The sequence below is a fragment of the Podarcis bocagei genome, assembly GCF_964188305.1.
Source record: "Podarcis bocagei genome assembly, chromosome: 13".
Taxonomy (NCBI): domain Eukaryota; kingdom Metazoa; phylum Chordata; class Lepidosauria; order Squamata; family Lacertidae; genus Podarcis; species Podarcis bocagei.
The window spans coordinates 44,303,948-44,324,453 of NC_138138.1; the positions used below are offsets into that span (position 1 = coordinate 44,303,948).

The following is a 20,506-nucleotide window of genomic DNA, read 5'->3' on the forward strand; positions in this document are numbered from 1 at the left end:
AGATTGCAAACCAGGATGGTAAGAGAAATAAAGAGATGAAATAGATCCAGACTCAGCAGTAATAATTGAAAGGTGTTGTAAGGACAGCTGATTTTACGTTTCAAAATAGATAATCTACTGTATGCATTATCCTGCCTCTTTGTGATCATTGCCTTTCAGTGGTACCTCAGGTTACATACGCTTCAGGTTACACACTCCGCTAACCCAGAAATAGTGCTTCAGGTTAAGAACTTTGCTTCAGGATAAGAACAGAAATTGGGCTCTGGCAGCGCGGCAGCAGCAGGAGGCCCCATTAGCTAAAGTGGTGCTTCAGATTAAGAACAGTTTCAGGTTAAGAGACTTCCGGGGGCGGCGCGAAACTGTAATGGCGGTCCTCTTCGAGCTCTGAAGAGGGGCTCCGCGGAAAAGGGTCGTTCGCTGCGGCATAGCGACGACCCATCAAGATAAACCACGGGTAGAGTGAGCCCGTGGCCGTGGGACTCGGCGGGCACCAGAAGCTGCTCCGAAAACACAGAAGGGACCCCGTAAGGAGACCCGGAGTGAAGGAGGGGTAGCGGTGCTGTGAGTTCATCGCTCTTTCCGCGGAAGTGAAGCCGCGCGGCCGTTGCAGATGAGCGCTGATCCTTCTTCCTAAAACCAACATCAAACTGCAAGTAACATACCCGTGAGTAAAGGGTTTAAAATTGGCAAAGAATTTGTTAAATTTGGCTGAAAACGGGAGACGAGAAAAGGGAAGTCCGTCTTCCGACATTGCTGACAAGATCAAAGCAAAGCTTTAAAAAGCGGAAAGCGCTTGAAACGGGACTGTGGGAAGCTTTAACTTTTTCGTGCTATTAAACCTGCTCTTTTTCCTGCTGAATTGAAGGTGGAAAGGGACATTGATTAAAAGAAGGAGTGACGGGGGCTTCTCTCCTACCTCCTTTTTTCTTTGGGTCGTATTTTTAAAGAGCCAGATCGTCGGGCTGCCGGAGAGGGAGACTGTGTCAAACTGCGGAAACAGTTGCAAAAACTTTGTAAGCGTAACTGATACATTTGAGCAGAAAAGACTGGACGTGATACTGTTGCAAGCACCTCTTGTGAAACTTTGCTGAACTTTAAAAGGTGCTTTGGGGAATTTTGAGTCTTTGAAGGGACTGTTGGATTATCGAATTTACTGAGTTGAAATAATTTGGAACTTTAATGGCGGATTACTTCCTTCTTTGTCTTTGAAACCTGGTGGCACTCCCCCTACAGGGCTTTCGGATTATAAAACCCTGGGAATTGACTTTTGTTTTGAATTCCACTTCACTGGTTGTTTATAACTGAATTTGTCTCTCCCATGGAACAATAGACAATCTGACCTTGAACACTGACAGATGTGTAATGAGTGGTGCAGGGAGAACAAGAGCATCTAAAGCTAAGGAATCTAAAGAGGCCAAGGAAAAAGAAAAGGAAAGAAAACCAGCACAATTTGTACAAACAACACTGACCCAAGGACGCCGATTGTCGGTCCCAGCTGTACTGGTGACCCAAAGGGAACAAGGGGAAATAACTGAGAAGGCCACTGAGGAAGATATGGCAGCAGGTGGGTCAGATACACTATTAAAACAAATATTGGAGCAATTATCAAGTTTAAACCAGAAGGTGGACGACCAGTCTCTGAAGATAGATAAAGCGACTTCCTCGATTCAAAAATTGACTGATCAAGTTTCCCAGCACACGCAAGCCATAGAGAATTTGCAAGGAGCAACAGCGGAAAATCGGGAATTAGCTGGAGAAGCAATCCAGAAAGTGGGAGCTTTACAAAAAGAAGTTGAAGAAATAAAGGGAGAAGTTAAGCCCCTGCACAAACAGGTGGGTGAACAACAAGTTTATCTGTCAATGGTGGAACTGAAAAATCGCGAGAGTAACATCAAATTGAGAGGTATCCCGGAACTCGAACAAGGAGACTTGATTGGATACTTGACACAGGAATTCTCGAAGTTCTGGGGTTTAAAGGAAGATACAGACTTCAGGATCGTCTCGGCATACAGATTGGGAAGATTGGTAAGGAAAGACAGATCCAGAGACTGTTTGATAATTTTAAGATCAAAGGAAGAGAGAGACAAGATCCTAGGTCTTCACTTCAAAAAAGCAATTGAAATACAAGACAAAAGGGTGGAAATTTATAGAGATATTCCGAGACAGTTGCTGGACCTCAGAGCCACCTACACAGAACTAGCAAAACTGCTGAGACACAACGCAATTCCCTATAGGTGGGAGTTTCCACAAGGATTATCCTTCACCTACAAAGAAAGGAAGGTTAAAATTAGAACACCTGAAGATAACCAAAAGTTCCTTCACGACCACGGAGAAGATCTCCAAAAAGGAGTGGATTGGCTTCCAGTCTTACTAGCACCAATACTGCCTGGAAGTGAGCCAACGCCTGCACCCTCGGGACCTGAGCAAAAGGAAGACACCTCATCCTAAGAACATCTTAATTAGAACAGGATGTCTCTGCAGCTACTTAGTTGGAATATAAATGGCGGGAATTCTCCGGAAAAAAGAAGGAGGATATTTCATATCCTAAAAAAAGAACAATTGGATGTAATATGCCTGCAAGAAACACACGTGACTAGGCTCCATAGGAAAGTATTAATCAATAAAAGACTTGGCCAAGAATTTATCTCATCAGACAAAGTTAAAAAAAGAGGCGTTGTAATTTATGCAAAGGAGAACCTGTCACCAAAATTTCTATTCAAAGATGATCATGGAAGAATTCTCGCAATTGAAATTCAAACACAAGGGGAAAAGATTTTGGTATTAGGAGTTTATGCGCCAAATGATGGAAAATCAGAATTCTATAAGAAGCTGCATGAGACAATGATGGACTATTTGGACTATTCTAACATTATTGTGATGGGAGATATGAATGGGGTGGTGTCTACAAATATGGACAAATCCCAAAATCAAAACTTAACAACAGACGGCAGACTCCCTAAAACCTTTTTCGAAATGACAGACAATATGGACTTGATTGACATTTGGAGGACAAGGAACCCCTTGGGTAAAGAAGGAACCTTCTTCTCTGAGGCCCACTTGTCATGGACACGAATTGACCAAATTTGGATATCTAGAGGGCTGGCCCCGAAAACAAGAAAAGTGGAAATCTGCCCAAAAACCTGCTCCGACCATAATGCCTTAAAAATGGAATTGAGACTTTTCCCAACTGGATCCTTCAGATGGAGAATGAATGACACCTTGCTAAGAGATCAAGAGATTGTCAAGAAGGCCCAAAAAACGCTAAAGGACTACTTTGAAATAAATTTGAACACTACGGTGGAGAAAAGAACAATCTGGGATGCAAGTAAAGCTGTAATGAGAGGGTTTCTGATACAACAGAATACAATAAAGAGAAAATTTTGGAATGGAAAAAAGGAAAAAATTTTAGAGAAAATAAGTGAAGGAGAGAAAAAGTTGAGAACCAAACCGAAGTCAAAAGAGGTGCTAAGAGAGATCAAATTCCATCAAGCACAATATTCGAAACTGATCAATCAAGAGATTGAGTGGAAAATTAAACAAATGAAGCAGAGATCGTTTGAATCAGCAAATAAATGTGGAAAGTTGCTAGCTTGGCAGTTGAAAAAAAGACAAAAGTTAAATACGGTTACAAACTTGGAGATTCAAGGAAAAATAGTTCAGAAACCAGAAGAAATAAGAAAGTGCTTCCACAGATACTTCAAAGAGCTTTACGCACAGGGGCCTCAGAAAGAACCGGAAATAGATCAATTTTTGAGGATAAATGGACTACCTAAAATAAGCCAAGATAAAAGATCAACTCTTAACAGCAAAATAACTCAACAGGAAATTGAAGGAGCCATCCAGAACATGCAGCCGGGCAAATCTCCAGGCCCGGATGGACTTACCTCCAAATATTATAAGACTTTGAAGGACTTCTTGATACAACCGTTGTTGGAGGTTTGTAACCAGATCATGGAGGGGAGAAAGGCACCGGAAACGTGGAAAGAAGCATTCATCACATTGATTCCCAAGTTAGAAAGGGAAAAGACTCAGCTTAAGAACTACCGTCCCATCTCACTCCTGAATGTGGATTACAAAATATTTGCAAACATTTTAGCAAATAGACTTAAAAATGTACTAAATGAAGTAATTCACAAGGACCAAGCAGGCTTTCTCCCTGGTAGACATATGTCTGACAACACCAGGAACATTATTGATATATTGGAGTTGTTGCGAATTAGAAACACAAGGGCTGCTTTAATCTTTATTGATGCGGAGAAAGCATTTGACAACATTTCTTGGATGTTTATGAAGAAGAACTTGAAAGGGATGGGAGTGGGACGGGGGTTTGAAAATGGATTAGAAGCAATCTACTCAGAACAAAAAGCTAAACTGATAGTGAACAATGTGGTATCGGAGGAACTCCAAATTGAAAAAGGGACACGACAGGGGTGCCCTTTATCCCCTCTGTTATTTATTTCTGTTCTGGAGGTATTGCTGAATATGATCAGGGAGGACCAGTTGGTGCAGGGTATAGTGGTCGGAGCGAAACAATACAAACTGAAAGCTTTTGCAGATGACCTAGTCATTACAGTACAGGAGCCAGAATCCAGCACAAAAAGAGTTCTTGAACTTATTTTGGAGTTTGGTCGGGTGGCGGGATTCAAGCTAAACAAACAAAAAACTAAGGTTTTGGCCAAAAATTTGACGCCTACAGAGATAGAGGGGTACCAGAAAGAGACAGAGCTAAGTGTGGTTAAAAAAGTGAAATACCTGGGGGTATCTTTGTCCACCAAAAACTTAAATCTATTCAAAGATAATTATGAAAAATGTTGGTCGGAAATTAAAAAAGACTTGGATATTTGGTCAAGATTGAAACTTACCTTGTCAGGCCGAATCGCAGCTATAAAGATGTGTGTTTTGCCAAAAATGCTATTTTTATTTCAAACCCTCCAGGTCGTGGACAGAATGGAATGTTTTGGAAAATGGCAGAAGGATATCTCTAAGTTTGTCTGGCAGGGCAAAAAGCCCCGAATTAAATTCAAAATACTAACTGACTCAAAAGAAAGAGGGGGGTTTGCCCTGCCGGATTTAAGGTTGTACTATGAGGCTGCAGCCTTCTGCTGGCTGAAGGATTGGTTTCTGTTGGAAAACACCGATGTCCTAGATCTGGAAGGGTTTGACAATGTTTATGGTTGGCATGCATACTTGTGGTATGACAAGGCGAAGGTTCATAAACTGTTTAAAAACCATATTGTCAGAAAATCAATTTTTGCCGTCTGGATGAAGTATAAGGACTTATTAGAAAGCAAGACCCCGAGGTGGTTATCACCAGTGGAAGCCAAGATTTCTAAAAAAAGGCCCAATATGGAGGCCTACTGGCCAAAATATTGGGAATTGATTGAAAGAGTTGGAGATAGTTGGAAGCTCCAAAGCCAGGACAAACTAAAAAATAAGGTGCGAGATTGGTTACATTATGCTCAAATTCAAGAGGTATTTAAAATGGATAAAAAAGTGGGTTTCCAGGTGGAGAAATCGAAACTGGAGACGGAGTTACTAGAACCAAAGACTAAGGTACTTTCGAGGATGTATGACTTGCTGCTTAAATGGAACACACAGGATGAGACAGTTAAATCTGCTATGATAAAATGGGCACAGGATGTAGGACACAACATTATGTCTGAGGACTGGGAAAGGTTATGGAACACCGGTATGAAATTCACCGCATGTAGTGCCTTGAAAGAGAACATTATGAAAATGGTATACCGGTGGTACATGACCCCAGTCAAGTTGGCTAAAATATATCATCTTTCTGATAATAAGTGTTGGAAATGCAAGGAGGCAGAAGGGACATTCTTTCACCTCTGGTGGACCTGCCCGAAAGTAAAGGCCTTTTGGGAAATGATACATAATGAGCTGAAAAAGGTATTCAGATATACCTTTTCTAAGAAACCAGAGGCCTTTCTTCTGGGCATGGTGGACCGGAAGGTGCCAAAGAAGGACAGAACCTTGTTTATGTATGCAACCACAGCAGCTAGGATTCTTATTGCAAAGTTCTGGAAGACACCAGATTTACCCACACTGGAGGACTGGCAGACGCAGCTGATGGACTATATGGAGTTGGCAGAAATGACTGGCAGAATTCGAGATCTGAGCGAAGAAACAATGGAGGAGGATTGGAAAAAATTTAAGGACTATTTGCAAAAATATTATAAGTTGTTTGAATGTTAAGATTGTGCACGATTAAGAAACGTTATGCTTCTGCAATTTATTTAAGTAAATGATAAAGTAAGTATTGATGGAAAAAAAAACGAGACAAATTAGAAACAAAATATTATGTTTATTAAGAGTGTTAAAACTAAATTACAAATTTTCGAACTTGGTAACATAATAAATTTAAAGGTATAATAAGATGGGAAACAAGATAACAAATTGCTGAACTGGCTAGAATAATGAATGCAATGCTGAGAGGATGTGAGGAGGTCCAAAAGTGAACTGTCGAAGGACGTTATGAAAGTTTCTTAACTTTTTCTTCTTTTTTTATTTTTCTTCATATACAAAAAATGTTTCTTGCATGTTGCTATGTAAACAAATCTGTTAACCTATGGAAAGAAACGCAATAAAAAAAATTTTTATAAGAACAGTTTCAGGTTAAGAACGGACCTCAGGAACGAATTAAGTACTTAACCTGAGGTACCACTGTAGTTTAAATATGCCAATCAAATGACAATGACTATGCATTGAGAGTAATTGGATGGTATGTGGTTCAAATCATATCTAGAGGGGGCCTTGTTACTCCTTCTGACTTACACAGGCTGCATCAAGGATAGTGTGAATAAACATTTATATGTTAGTGGCTCTGCCTTTGGCACCACACAGCTCTGAACCAATTAAAATCAGTAATAGCACTTTGTGGAGCACCAGACAGTACTAGATATGTGTTTTGATTTAAAGAGAGCCCTTTTCTTCTCAGACAGAAAGTAAACATTTCAGAAAGTTGACATGATATGAGCTAATTTCTCCCCCCCCCCCCAGATATGAATGACTGTTATAAATGCCCAGACAAAGACTATCCAAGCAGAAACCGGGATGCATGTCTACCCAAGGATATAAGCTTCTTGTCTTACGAAGAACCTTTGGGCATCAGTTTGGCATGTTTCTCTCTTTTCCTTTCCCTGATCACAGTTCTGGTACTAGGTATATTTATGAAACACCACAACACACCCATTGTCATTGCAAACAACCGAAACCTCACCTACACTCTCCTCATCTCTCTCCTGCTCTGCTTCCTTTGTGCTTTGCTCTTCATTGGCCGACCTGAGAAGGTGACGTGCCTCCTCCTGCAAACAGGTTTGGGTATCATCTTCTCAACTGCTGTTTCTTGTGTCCTGGCAAAAACCTTCATGGTGGTTTTGGCCTTCATGGCTACAAAACCAGAATCCAGGATGAGGAAATGGGTGGGGAAAGGACTAGGCCACTCCATTCTCCTTTCCTGCTCCATAGTTCAAGCAGGGATATGTACTGTGTGGCTGGCAACCTCTCCCCCATACCCTGATGTAGACATGCATTCAATGACAGAACAAATGATACTAGAATGTAATGAAGGGTCTGTGGCCATGTTTTACTGTGTCCTCATCTACATGAGCTGCCTGGCCACTGTAAGTTTTGCTGTGGCTTTCCTTGCCAGGAAGTTACCAGACAGTTTCAACGAAGCCAAGTTTATCACTTTCAGCATGTTGGTCTTCTGCACTGTTTGGCTGTCCTTTATTCCCTCCTACCTGAGCACCAAGGGAAAAGATATGATAGCTGTGGAGATCTTCTCCATCTTAGCCTCCGGTGGTGGGTTGCTGGGTTGCATCTTCTTCCCCAAATGTTACATAATCATTCTGAGGCCCGAGCTGAACAATAGGGAACAGCTAATAAGGAGGAAAAATTAAAGAAATGAGAAACCTGTCACCTGCTGTATTTTGTGTTTTTCTCTGTGTTTACAGTAGAATAGTTGGAAATATAAGTTCACCTGCTCCCTTTTATAATTTTTTTCTAATTTTTCCAAATTCCCGTAGTTGAAATTTCCTTTGTAAAATTGACTCATTTGCTTTGAGGAAAACAATCATACATTTACAAATACATTATTCTGTTGCAACATGTGTTGACAAGAAGACTCAGAGCAATTCTTGTCAAAATATACATGTAAGGAAATCTGTATCTAGCCTTAATTCTCACAGCTTTCAGCATAATGTGAAACTGTACTATGGCAGCCCTGGAATATTTGAGTATTCATTTATGGTCTATTGTTCTCTACTGCTCACCGTTAGAGTTCATCATCAACTATCCATACTCAAGATCGTAGAAATGTAAGATGATCCTCTTGAGTCAGGTCAATGGCCCATCTTGTACGGCAGCCTGTACTCACACTGACCAATCAGATTCCTGTGGGAAATAGAAATACTTTATTGTCACTGTACCACTTGTTTACAGTGAGATTAAACCTTCAAGCCATATCCAAAAGCAAATGCACTGTCTCCAAAATTGTTTCCTATGGCAGTGAGTTCTATAGATTATCAATGTACTGTTAAATAATATACCCCCATTGAATTGGGTTCCCTCCCCCCAAGATTTTGTCTGAATCATGTCTCCTTGGTGAAATTCATAGAACTAGAAAAGAAAGTATGAATGATTTCTGCCCTGGTGCTTGGAAAAGATGGCAACAAAGAACCATGCACAGTTCACTGGGCAAAGCATACGACAAAGCCACAACACAAGTGATGGATCAGAACGCTATATTCTTAATACAAATATGTATTATATTTGTGGCAAGTATATTGTTGGACTTTCCACTGACTGTTGGCATCCTTCAGCAAATGTTTGATGAGTAGATAAAATTGATTAGACCTAACCATGATGAATTGAGAATACAAGTAAACCAGAGCTTAATCAGATTGAAAGTGGAATCAAAGAGGACAGAGAGACTTAAGGTTGTATGTGTATTCCCATAACGGACTTCAGCTTTCTAGAATCCAGGCTTAACCTCTAAATTATACTTCCTGTTATACAGCTCTTAAGGGCACAAAGCCACTGCTTTCTCTTAATTTCTACCATAAACCAGAGCCTACATTGCCAGCTTGTACTCACTTATCTGGGAGTAAGGCCCATTAAATCTTAAAACACTTATTTTTGAGTAGACATCTGTACTGTTATACAGAAAGCTAACTATGCTTGTTAATGAGTGTCTGTAAGATTATGCCCCCCCCCCTGCAGAATGTCCAGGTATTCAGGTGGAGAAAGGAATGGAAGGAAGTAGGACTAATAATGATACTGATAGTAATAATTTTATTATTTACAGCCCACCCATCTGGCTGCGTTTCCCCAGCCACTATGGACGGCTTGCAGCAGATATAGAAACACAGTAAAACATATTATTTCTTTTCTTGTTATATGCTTTCAATCCCCCTAGAGCAGATATTGCTAGACTCCAGATATTGCTAGACTCCAACCCTCATCATTGCTGACCATTTTCCATACTGACTGAGGTTGGTGGGCTTTGGAATCCATCAACATCTGGAGTGCCACACATCCCCAACCCCTGCCCTAGCCGAAGTGAAGCAGAATACATATTTAAAAAATAAAATGCATAAGTTTGCAGATGAAGCCAGAGACATCAGCATCACTGAATGTATTTGGACACAATTAAACTTCACCAAAAAGCAGGAAAGTCAGACTCAGCAACTTTGTGAATCTTGACCCCCTCACCTGGGTGTGGATGAACTGTGGGGTCTGAGAGATTTCAAGAATCCTCTTTCTCCCTACGGTACCAGCTGACATAGGCTGACAGAATTAGGAGAGGGTTTACATAAGCCACTATAAAAGGAGTCATACAGGAGGGCATGGGGCACCAACTCAACCTCTCCAGAGTCATCAAGTTGGCTTGCATTGACACAAATCCCCTGGAGGTCATGATGGTCACCAACAGTGGAATTTTGTCACTAGTTTCTTTTATTGGCCTGCTCATCTCATATGGATTCATTCTCTAAACAATCTGCTCCCAGGGTCCCTCTGAAGGGACCACCAAGGCTGCCTCCACATGCACCTCTCACCTCATTGTGGTCACCATGTCTTTAGGCTCTGTTTGTTTAATTACCTGCCTCCATCAGCCCAGTTCATGATCGATAAAGTGTTTTCTGTCTTCCATATCTGTGTCACCCCCTTGCAAAACCCAGCCATTTATGCTTTGAAGAAGAAGGAGGTAAAGACTGCAATCAGAAGCCTTTCAAGAAGGCTTTCTGTGCAGGTTTCCTCTCAGGGCCATCCCCACCATTAGTCAGCATGACGTAGCCACCTCTAGCAGCTGATTTTGCCTGTCTCAGAATGGTCAGTTATTTAATTCACTGTTTCAATGCATTTACATATGGTGGGAAAAGTATATAGGAGAAGTGAATAAGGAGAAATGAATAAGGAGAGGTTTTTCCCTCTCCTGATTGTATAAGGTAATTTTGGGTGCAGGTAGAGCTAATGGGGTACCCAGAATACATCGCTCATTCGGTACTTGGTGGGGCGCTACTTCAACCAATGCTTGAAGACTGGGGTTACACCCAATGGCTTAACCACCAAAAGTTTTGAAGTTTTGCTACAATGAAGGCAAAACCTATGGCCAATTTGTCTACAGGCAAATTCCTCCCCATCTCCAAATATGGCAATTGTTAGAAACCACAACAAGGTCAGCAGGAAGAAGAAAAATGAAGTGGTTAAATGGAATGACACTTAGCAAGAAAAGCTATGTTAGATCATGACCTGAAAAGGAAAATACATTTTACAAGCACGAAAATTAATTGACCTGAATTGTGAATGGAAGTAAAAAGGGTGGGAGGTTGTCGCTCTTCACCCAGCCATGCTGTGAGAGCCTCCTGCAACCACCCTTTTAAAGCTCACTGCCAGGCCAGACAAGGCAGCAGCCAATAGCCACAGCCAGCAAGGCATGGCGCTCCAGGAGGCACCACTGAAGGGCCCATTGATGGTGCCTTTTGGGTTGGAAAGACCCCTCCCCTTTGATATCCACTAGCCAAGGAGAATTCCCCTCTGAAGGCCAGCAAATTTGTGTGCCTAGGCCATAGGGGAAGGAGGCTCAGAGTGAGGGAACACAACAGTCCCCCCTAGAAAAGTGGTGAGGGGTCATTGCCACATGGGTGATATGGATCCAGGTCCACTCAGTCAAAATTCAAGATGCTGAAAACACCGTACTACATGTTGGAGACCTCATTGTTTACAAGGTCTTCTATTATGAACTTCTAACTTCACCAATACACCACGGGCCCCTTATTATCCACTGAAAGGGAATTTAACACAATAGTTCTGAATATGTGACAAACACATTTTCTTCAGCAATTCCACAGGGGTTCACAAGCATTGAATAAATAACTAAATTCCAGCTTGGTTATCAACAGGGCTATAATTAAATCTGCTGCTGCTCAAAAATCCCTCTGGACTTTCAGGGGCCACTTGCGAAAGTAACGGAAAGGATACTAACATTATCCAGAATAATTTAAATAGGGTCTGGGATCCACAAGTCTGATCTTACATCCTGCCAGATTGCATCGTCTCAGGAAACTTAACTACCATTCAAATGAGACAATTTTTATTTTGGAGAAGCTAATTATAATATTCCCAGAGAAATCATGGGTTCCATGTAGAACAGACAGTTGCCTTTGTATTGAGAATGGTGGTTTTAGTGTTCTTGCTGCTGGAAGTGATTTCTTACAATGTATGTCTGGCACACATAGCGAAATGCATCCTCCAAGGTCCACACCACCCACTTCACACATATCATCAGCCAGGAGACTTCCTCATTGGTGGCATTGTTTCCCATGGTGGCTTCCTCGCCTCTCCAGCAACATTCACTGAGGAACCCCCACCAGCGCTGCCTGAAGAGCTTGTGTAAGAACTAAGCCACTCATTTATTACATCCACGGAATGATCAAACCTAGAGTTGCAGCCTCAGAATAATGAGTCAGGCAGCAAATGTTTACACTTTTACCTGGGGAAATCCACTTTAGATATGAATGGGACTTATGCTGGGGCAAAAAACTGGAAGGAATCTCGTCTGAATTAAGAGAATACAGGAGAAATTCCATTTCTGGATAGAGAAATGAATATAAATGTATTGAAATATATGCACGTTTGTGTGTCTGGGAGAGGCCTTTTGAACAGCAAATTTGATAGACTTTATCTGAACTATGAGAGTGTGAGTAAGAACAAATTTTTAAAAACCTGCTCTGAAACTGAAGGTTCTGATGCTTTCATTTTCTTAACTTAGACGAAAGTTTGTTTCAGCACTGAAAGGTACTTATTATGAAGTATAGAATTTAGTGAATTCCAGCGACCATCACTGACTCATGAAAATGAAGTCACTGAAGAGAGAGACCAGAGAGACCAGAGACTTTGTAAGTGTCAGAAAAAGACCTCAGACATATAAGGGAAGACGTATCATGAGCCCCACATTCGCAACCCCTGCTCTAGATACTATAAACCTTAAACAATTAGAAATTTGGGACAAAAGTAACAACATGAATTCCAATAGGGACAAATGCACAAATCTAAGATGAGGAACACTTAGTAGTAGTTCATGTGGAAAGGTTCAAGGGATCTACATCAACAGAAGTATAGTGTCCTGATCAAAGAAAGCAATAGTACTGCTGTAATCTGCCTTGGTCACCTGGAGTCCTGTATCCAGTTCTGGATACGTATTAGCAAGCTGAAACATATGCAGAGGAGGGCAACAAAGATGGTCTGGAAACCAAGCCTTATGAAGAATGGATGAGGGGGTTTAGTATGTTTATCTAAGATGAGACGGAGGGGAGGAATGATAGCCATTTTCAAATATCCCAAGGGCTGTCACCAGGATGATGGAACACACTTGATTTCTCTTGCTCCAAATCAGGGTATTCAAGTTACAAGAAAGGAAATTTCAACTAAACATCAGGAATAACTTTCTACTGATAAGATCTATTCAACAGTAGAATGCGCAGAGTGTAAACCCCCCTGAACTCAGTATGATTAACTATTGTGTAAAAGGAAAGATCTGTTGAAGTTTCTGCTGATACAGTTTGCAACTCTCATTTTAGGGTGGTGCCTAAGGGTTACCAGCACATCGTGGCCTTGGCATTTGCAGTCAAGCAGATCAACGAAGACCCCCACATCCTACCCAATATCACCTTGGGCTTCCACTTATATGACAGCTATATCAGTGCAAGGAGCACATATTTTGCCACACTGCTGCTTTTATCCATGGTGAAGAAATTTGTCCCTAACTATATATGTGATGTCGAAAATAATCTGACTGGGGTCATTGGGGGACTGGATTCCAAAATCTCCTTTTATGTGGCCACTGTTTTGGATATCTATAAGATTCCACAGGTAGGAAACCTATGTACAATACCTCTATTAGATTGCATAGAGAAGAGGGAAGGTCCTCGGCATCAGTTCAGGGTGAAGATGAAATTGAAGGACAACCATGTACACCACCTTGAGTTCCTTTGAAAATAAAGGTGGTACATAATTGTAATATAAGCAAACAAACAAACAGACAGACAAACCTGAATAAAGTGAAAGTTTGCAATACCTGAAAAAATATGTAACTTTCCCCTGTCTTACACACACACACATTTAGATCACTTATAGTATATACCAAAGGCCAATGATGGGAGAGTGGGCTTCTCTCTCACCAACATTTTAACATATTGCATCATTTTCTACTGAATTAGGAGGGTATCTGAAATGAGTTGCTGATGGAAAGGGGGAATTGCTTACAGGATAAAATCAATAAGATCTTAGGTGCCAATGGAAAAATTAGTGCAGGAGGGCATGTCAAATAAGCTGCTAGGAAAGTAGGGGAAATGCTTACAGCTACAAAAACCTTACAGGTAGGAGCCTATTCTATTCCTCTTTAGCACACCCGACATTATGAAAGACACAGAGAGGTTATGGGAAATTGCAGATAGAAACCAGTTCTGCAGGAGGAAAATGATAGTAGTTAGCAGCTGATTCGCAAGTGAAATAAATGCTCATAAATAAAGTCTGAGAAGAATCAGGACAGTTTTGCTGTGTGATGCGGCATGTGCATCATGAAGAAGAAAGACGAAGCTGCAGAGAAGAAATGTGCATCTAACCCAAGTTGCAATTCTGACAAAGCCAGATAATGTCCAGGAAATCTGCTGTTTGGGGCATGGTATGTTCCCCCATCCAGTTTTATCCATTGTACAAGACCCTGCCAAATTTTGCAATGACATAAAAAAGTTTGTTTTTAAGTGAAGTAGACACAATGCCCTGCTCCAGACAGCAATGTGTTAAAAAGATTCATAAAAATAATAAAAAACAGACACAGTTCCCTTTCCAGTCATCAAATCAAAGGTTGAAAAATGAGAAAAGGGAGATGATCCCAGTTTTCAGCTCATCTGCATGTGTGTCTTTTGTAAAACTGAGAGAGAGGCAAACAAACCCTGAATCATTAGCAAAGGGCATATTTGACTAACATAATTTATATGAATACTGCGAAAGGAATCTACTTTGTCTCTTCTCTTCTTCCATTTACTTTTTAGCTCATTTATGGCTCTGCTCCGGTGATGAATGATAAAAGCCCAGGGCTTCCCTTCTACCAGATGGCAGCCTCAGAAGCCCTTCAGTATGAGGGAATTCTCTCTTTGCTTCTGCATTTCAGGTGGACATGGATTGGAGTCGCTGCAATGGACAATGAGAATGGAGAAAGATTTCTGCAAACCATCTCTCCAATATTTACCAAGAGTGGTGTCTGCTTTGCATTCCTGGAAAAAGTCCCCACTTTAAGTTTTATTTCTGAAATAGATGGCATGCTACAACAGGGGGCAAGTATAAATCATAAAATTTTTAGCAGTACAGTTAATGTAATAGTTGTCTATGGAGAATCTTATTCCATGGCAACTATGAGATTTCTTCCATACCTATCAGAACATGATGACATGACATACAATATAAAAAGTAAAGTATGGATAATAACAGCCCAGGTTGAGTTCACTTCATTTGTCTATCAAAGGAATTGGGATTCAGGAGTATTCAATGGTGCTATATCCTTTGAAATTCACTTCAGAAACCCACCAGGATTTCATCAGTATGTTGTGCACAGAAACCCTTCCAGCACAGATGGGGACGGTTTTATCAGGGACTTCTGGCAAGAGGCTTTTGGATGTGTATTCCCAGATATCACTTCAGACAAGGTGGAGGGGAATATTTGCACTGGAGAAGAGAAGCTGGAGAACCTTCCTGGATCATTTTTTGAAATGAGCATGACAGGCCACAGTTACAGTATCCACAATGCTGTATATGCCATGTCCCATGCTTTACATGTCATGTCCACATCCGGACTCAGGCACAGAGGAATGGCTTACAGAGGGAGAGGGAAGAATCCGAATCCACAGTTTTGGCAGGTAATAGGCTAAACATCCTCAACTTGAAGAGGCCTGTTATTCTCCCACAAGGTATGGGTTTCCAAAGTGTTGTCATCTTGCTCATTCATCTCAGACATGAAAAAGCGCTTTTATGAAAGAAGTTGCAGACCACTGATATGTTACTGCATTCACAGGTATGAAGCGTCAGTAATGGTCGAGAGAGATGTTCAGCATTCTCTCTATCCCATATACACAAAATCCTCCCTCAGAGCAAGTGGTTGCACACCACTGTGGCGTCTCCAGAGATGAAGAGGGACAGAGGAAAAGAGGTGTGGGGAGGGTAGATAAAGAAAGGTTGTAAAAAAATGGAGAGGGAGAGAGAGGGATGTGGAAGAGAGAAAATTGATGGTCTCTCCATGCTTGGACCTGAATCCACTAACACTTGACTGAATCACCCCCACCAATTGCTGTAGGTTTTTCCTACAGGAAGAGGGGGGGAAATGCTCCACCCTGCCTTTTCCAAACAATTGCCTTTTCTCCTTTCTATCTAGCTCCATCACTTTCTGAGAAGTATCTCATTTAATAATACGGCCGGAGATGTGGTCTTCATCAACCGGAATGGAGAGGTGGTATCTAGCTTAGATATTGTCAATTGGATTATATTCTCCAACCAAAGTTTGCACAGAGTGAGCGTTGGGAGGATAGATCCGCAAACTTCTGGAGACCAATCATTCATCCTTGATGAAGATGCCATAACATGGCACAGTTGGTTTAATCAGGTAGGACCACATTATTAGATAATTCCAAAGAAATTCAATATTACCTAAGCAATGATCATACACCTGCATGTCTATTCACTGTCTTTGAAACTGCATGTTCCTGTGTAGAACATAACCAATGCATACAGAGAGCCAGTGTGGTGTAGTGGTTAAGAGCGGTAGACTCGTAATCTGGTGAACCGGGTTTGCATCCCCGCTCTTTCACATAAAGTTGCTGGGTGACCTTGGGCTAGTCACACTTCTCTGAAGTCTCTCAGCCTCACTCACCTCACAGAGTGTTTGTTGTGGGGGAGGAAGGGAAAGGAGATTGTTAGCCACTTTGTGACTCCTTAGGGTAGTGATAAAGTGGGATATCAAATTAAAACTCCTCCTCCTCCTCCTCTTCTTCTTCATCCAAGTAGATTAAGAGCCAAAAGCTTACTGCTAGAAGTCACTAACGGAATAAAGGCAAATATTTTATTTTATTATATTTATAAATATGTTATATTATATTATTAATATTTTATAAATATTTCTTAACAATTATAAAATACTGAAGAAAAGAGGATAGATAAGCCCCAAGATTTCACCTTTCTGGCTAACAGGTGGGGAACAATACCTTCACATACAAGAACAATAGAGGGGTATCAAATTACAGTGGTGCCTCGCAAGACGAAATTAATCCGTTCCGCGAGTCTCTTCATCTTGCGGTTTTTACGTCTTGTGAAGCATGGCTATTAGCGGTTTAGCAGCTATTAATGGCTTAGCGGCTTAGCGGCTATTAACGGCTTAGCGGCTTTAAGAAAAAGGAAACAAACTCGCAAGAACTCGAAAGACGTTTTGTCTTGCGAAGCAAGCCCATAGGGAAATTCGTCTTGCGGAATGACTCAAAAAACGGAAAACTCTTCCGTCTTGCGCGTTTTTCGTCTTGCGAGGCATTCGTCTTGCGAGGTACCACTGTACTTCAAACATTTCTACTACTAAAAAAAAAATAGCCATTCTACATATTGCTGAAATGCTGACTCAGTTTAGTAACATAGAGAGGGGCCCAGGAACATGAAGATTTCCAAACTCATTGTTCTCTTGCTGATCCTTCTGCACTTTCATTTATGGAATAGACTTGGCCTCTTTCTCTCTGTACTGAGAGATGTCTTCCAGGATCCAGCAAGAAAGTGAAGGAGGGACAGCCACCTTGCTGCTACGATTGCATCCCATGTGCAGAGGGGAAGATTGCAAACCAGTATGGTAGGGAAAATAAATAGATTAAATAGATCCAGACTCAAAAGTAATAATTGAAAGGTGTTGTAAGGACAGTTGAGTTTACTTTTCAAAATAGTGTGTGCGTGCGTGCGTGATCCTGCCTCTTTGTGATCATTGCCTTTAAGATAGTCTAAATATGCCAATCAAATGGAAATGACCATGCACTGAGAGTAGTTGGATGGTATGTGGTTCAAAACATTTCTTCTTCTTCTTCTTCTTCTTCTTCTTCTTCTTCTTCTTCTTCTTCTTCTTCTTCTTCTTCTTCTTCTTCCTCTATCACTCATAGCCGAGTAAGATTGTCTTCCCTAAACACGGTTTTAACAATGAGTCTGTAAGTGACTGTGGAGGCCAATTCTGGATCCACACGTCCTTCCACAGTGGGGACATTGATTTCCTGATGAGAGTTTACCATGATGTGATTTGCCAAGCATGCTTCTTTGCACATTTCTACCTTGCGTCCTGAGCATATCTAGAGGGGGCCTTGCCACTCCTTCTGACTTACACAGGCTGCACCCAGGCTAGTGTGAATAAACATTCAGATGGCAACAGCCCTGGCTGTGGCACTTACAGGACCACATAGCCCTGAACCAATTAAATTCAAGAATACTGTAGTAATTAAATACAATGGACCTTGGGTTAAGAACTTAATTCATTTTTGAGGTCCGTTCTTAACCTGAAACTGTTCTTAACCTGAGGTACCACTTTAGCCTCCCGCTGCTGCTGTGCTGCCGGTGCTGTGCGATTTCTGTTCTCATCCTGAAGCAAAGTTCTTAACCTCAGCTACTACTTCTGGGTTAGCGGAGTCTGTAACCTGAAGCATCTATAACCTGAAGTACTACTGTACAGAGAACCATATAAGGTTTTGACATACTGAGCAAGCTAAGACTGTGCTCAGACTATTCTCGGTAACTAGAGTGAAATACAGTGGTACCTCGGGTTAAGTACTTAATTCGTTCCGGAGGTCAGTACTTAACCAGAAGCAAACCTTTAGCTAATAGGGCCTCCTGCTGCTGCCACGCCGCAGGAACATTTTTGTTCTCATCCTGAAGCAAAGTTCTTAACCTGAAGCACTATTTCTGGGTTAGCGGTGTCTGTAACCTGAAGTGTATGTAACCTGAAGCGTATGTAACCCAAGGTACCACTGGACAATACTAAAGTGAAATCTAATCCTGCAATAAAAGTTTAGCAGAGCACGAGAAAGCTCAATTGTTTAAACTGTAATTTGGACCAATCATAAGGAGACAACAAAGTTCCTTAAGAGTTCCTTAAGAGAAATAGGGTGAGGGAAACAAAGCATTTCAATTGGATAGGAAATTTAAACTTAATGGAATGTTTGGAATTTGTGCCAAATGTATAAAACTGTGTGAAACTCTTTGTATGACATTTAGCTGTTTTAGGGAGTTATTCCCAGCTGAACCTTCTGTGCAGAAAGAAACACTTTGGACTACTTTTCCCCTCACTGTCTCATGTGGGTCCTCCCACTGCCACTGCGCCGCCGCGTGATTTCTGTTCTCATCCTGAATCAAAGTTCTTAACGCGAGGCATTATTTCTGGGTTAGCGGAGTCTGTGACCTGAAGTGTATGTAACCTGAAGCGTATGTAACCCGAGGTACCACTGTACTTTTCCCCACACGGTCTCATGTGGTTTAGTGGCATATCCATGGCATAGAGAAAGCTTAGATTACAACAATACTACATTGCATAGCATAAAACAGTACTCAACATGTCCTTTGATTTAAACAGAGCTCTTTTCTTCTCAGACAGAAAGTAAACATTTCACCAAATTGAAATGTAAGACCTAATATATTTGTTTCCCCCCAGATATGAATGACTGTAATAAATGCCCAGACAAAGACTATCCAAGCAAATACCGTGATGCCTGTCTACCCAAGGATATCAGCTTCTTGTCTTATGAAGAACCTTTGGGCATCAGTTTAGCCTGTTTCTCTCTTTTCCTTTCCCTGATCACAGTTCTGGTACTAGGTATATTTATGAAACACCATGACACACCCATTGTCATTGCAAACAACCGAAACCTCACCTACGCTCTTCTCATCTCTCTACTGCTCTGCTTCCTTTGTGCATTGCTCTTCATTGGCCGACCTGAGAAGGTGACATGCCTCTTCCGACAAACAGCTTTTGGCATTATCTTCTCAACCGCTGTTTCTTGTGTCCTAGCAAAAACCTTCACAGTGGTTTTGGCCTTCATGGCTACAAAACCAGAATCCAGGATGAGGAAATGGGTGGGCAAAGGACTAGGCCACTCCATTCTCCTTTCCTGTTCCATTGTTCAAGCAGGCATATGCACTGTGTGGCTGGCAACCTCTCCCCCATACCCAGATGTGGACATGCACTCAATGACAGAAGAAATTATACTAGAATGTAATGAAGGGTCTGTAACAATGTTTTACTGTGTCCTCATCTACATGAGCTGCCTGGCCACTGTAAGTTTTGCTGTGGCTTTCCTCGCCAGGAAGTTACCGGACAGTTTCAACGAAGCCAAGTTTATCACTTTCAGCATGTTGGTCTTCTGCAGTGTTTGGCTGTCCTTTATTCCTTCCTACCTGAGCACCAAGGGAAAATACATGGTAGCTGTGGAGATCTTCTCCATCTTAGCCTCTGGTGGTGGGTTGCTGGGTTGCATCTTCTTCCCCAAATGTTACATAATCATTCTGAGGCCTGAGCTGAACAATAGGGAACAGCTAATAAGGAAGAAAAATTAAAGAAATAATAAACCTGCCCTTTGCTGTCTTTCGTGCTTTTCTCTGTAAACAGTAGAATATTTGAAAATATAAGTTCAGCTGCTGCCTTTTATATATATATATTTAAAATAATATTTATTAAAAGTTTCAGAATTACAGGAAAGAAAAAAAAGGTTCCAGCCCAAAATTATCTCCATCTCCCTTCATGAAACCAGCCCATTCCCCACAGTCCCACTCCCCACAGTCATCAATGTAATCCAAAAAATATTTAAGAGCATATTTCAAAGTCCCTCCGAAGTCAAGTCAAGTCAAGTTAAGAACCTCCTCAGCTCCAGACTCCCCCTGGCCCACTCCAACTTCAATCTTCAAAAGCAGCGGCTTATGCTCCTGCAGGGCC

General features: G+C 41.4%; 1 protein-coding gene across 1 annotated transcript; it reads left to right on the forward strand.

Annotated features, from left to right (window-relative positions):
• On the forward strand, nucleotides 1–20,165 carry LOC308571931 (vomeronasal type-2 receptor 26-like). Its single transcript, XM_081167583.1, has 5 exons — nucleotides 1–18; nucleotides 14,568–15,428; nucleotides 15,941–16,168; nucleotides 17,266–17,392; nucleotides 19,229–20,165. Exons 1-5 carry the CDS (start codon nucleotides 16–18, stop codon nucleotides 20,128–20,130), a joined length of 2,121 nt encoding a protein of 706 aa, XP_081023709.1. The 5' UTR covers nucleotides 1–15; the 3' UTR covers nucleotides 20,131–20,165.
• The last annotated feature ends 341 nt before the right edge of the window (nucleotides 20,166–20,506 follow it).

Excerpts from the sequence above, each read along its gene's own strand:
- LOC308571931 (XM_081167583.1), top strand. Across the intron at positions 15,429-15,940 it reads CGAATCCACAGTTTTGGCAG|CTCCATCACTTTCTGAGAAG; the intron begins GTAATAGGCTAA and ends CTTTCTATCTAG. Across the intron at positions 17,393-19,228 it reads GAAGATTGCAAACCAGTATG|ATATGAATGACTGTAATAAA; the intron begins GTAGGGAAAATA and ends GTTTCCCCCCAG.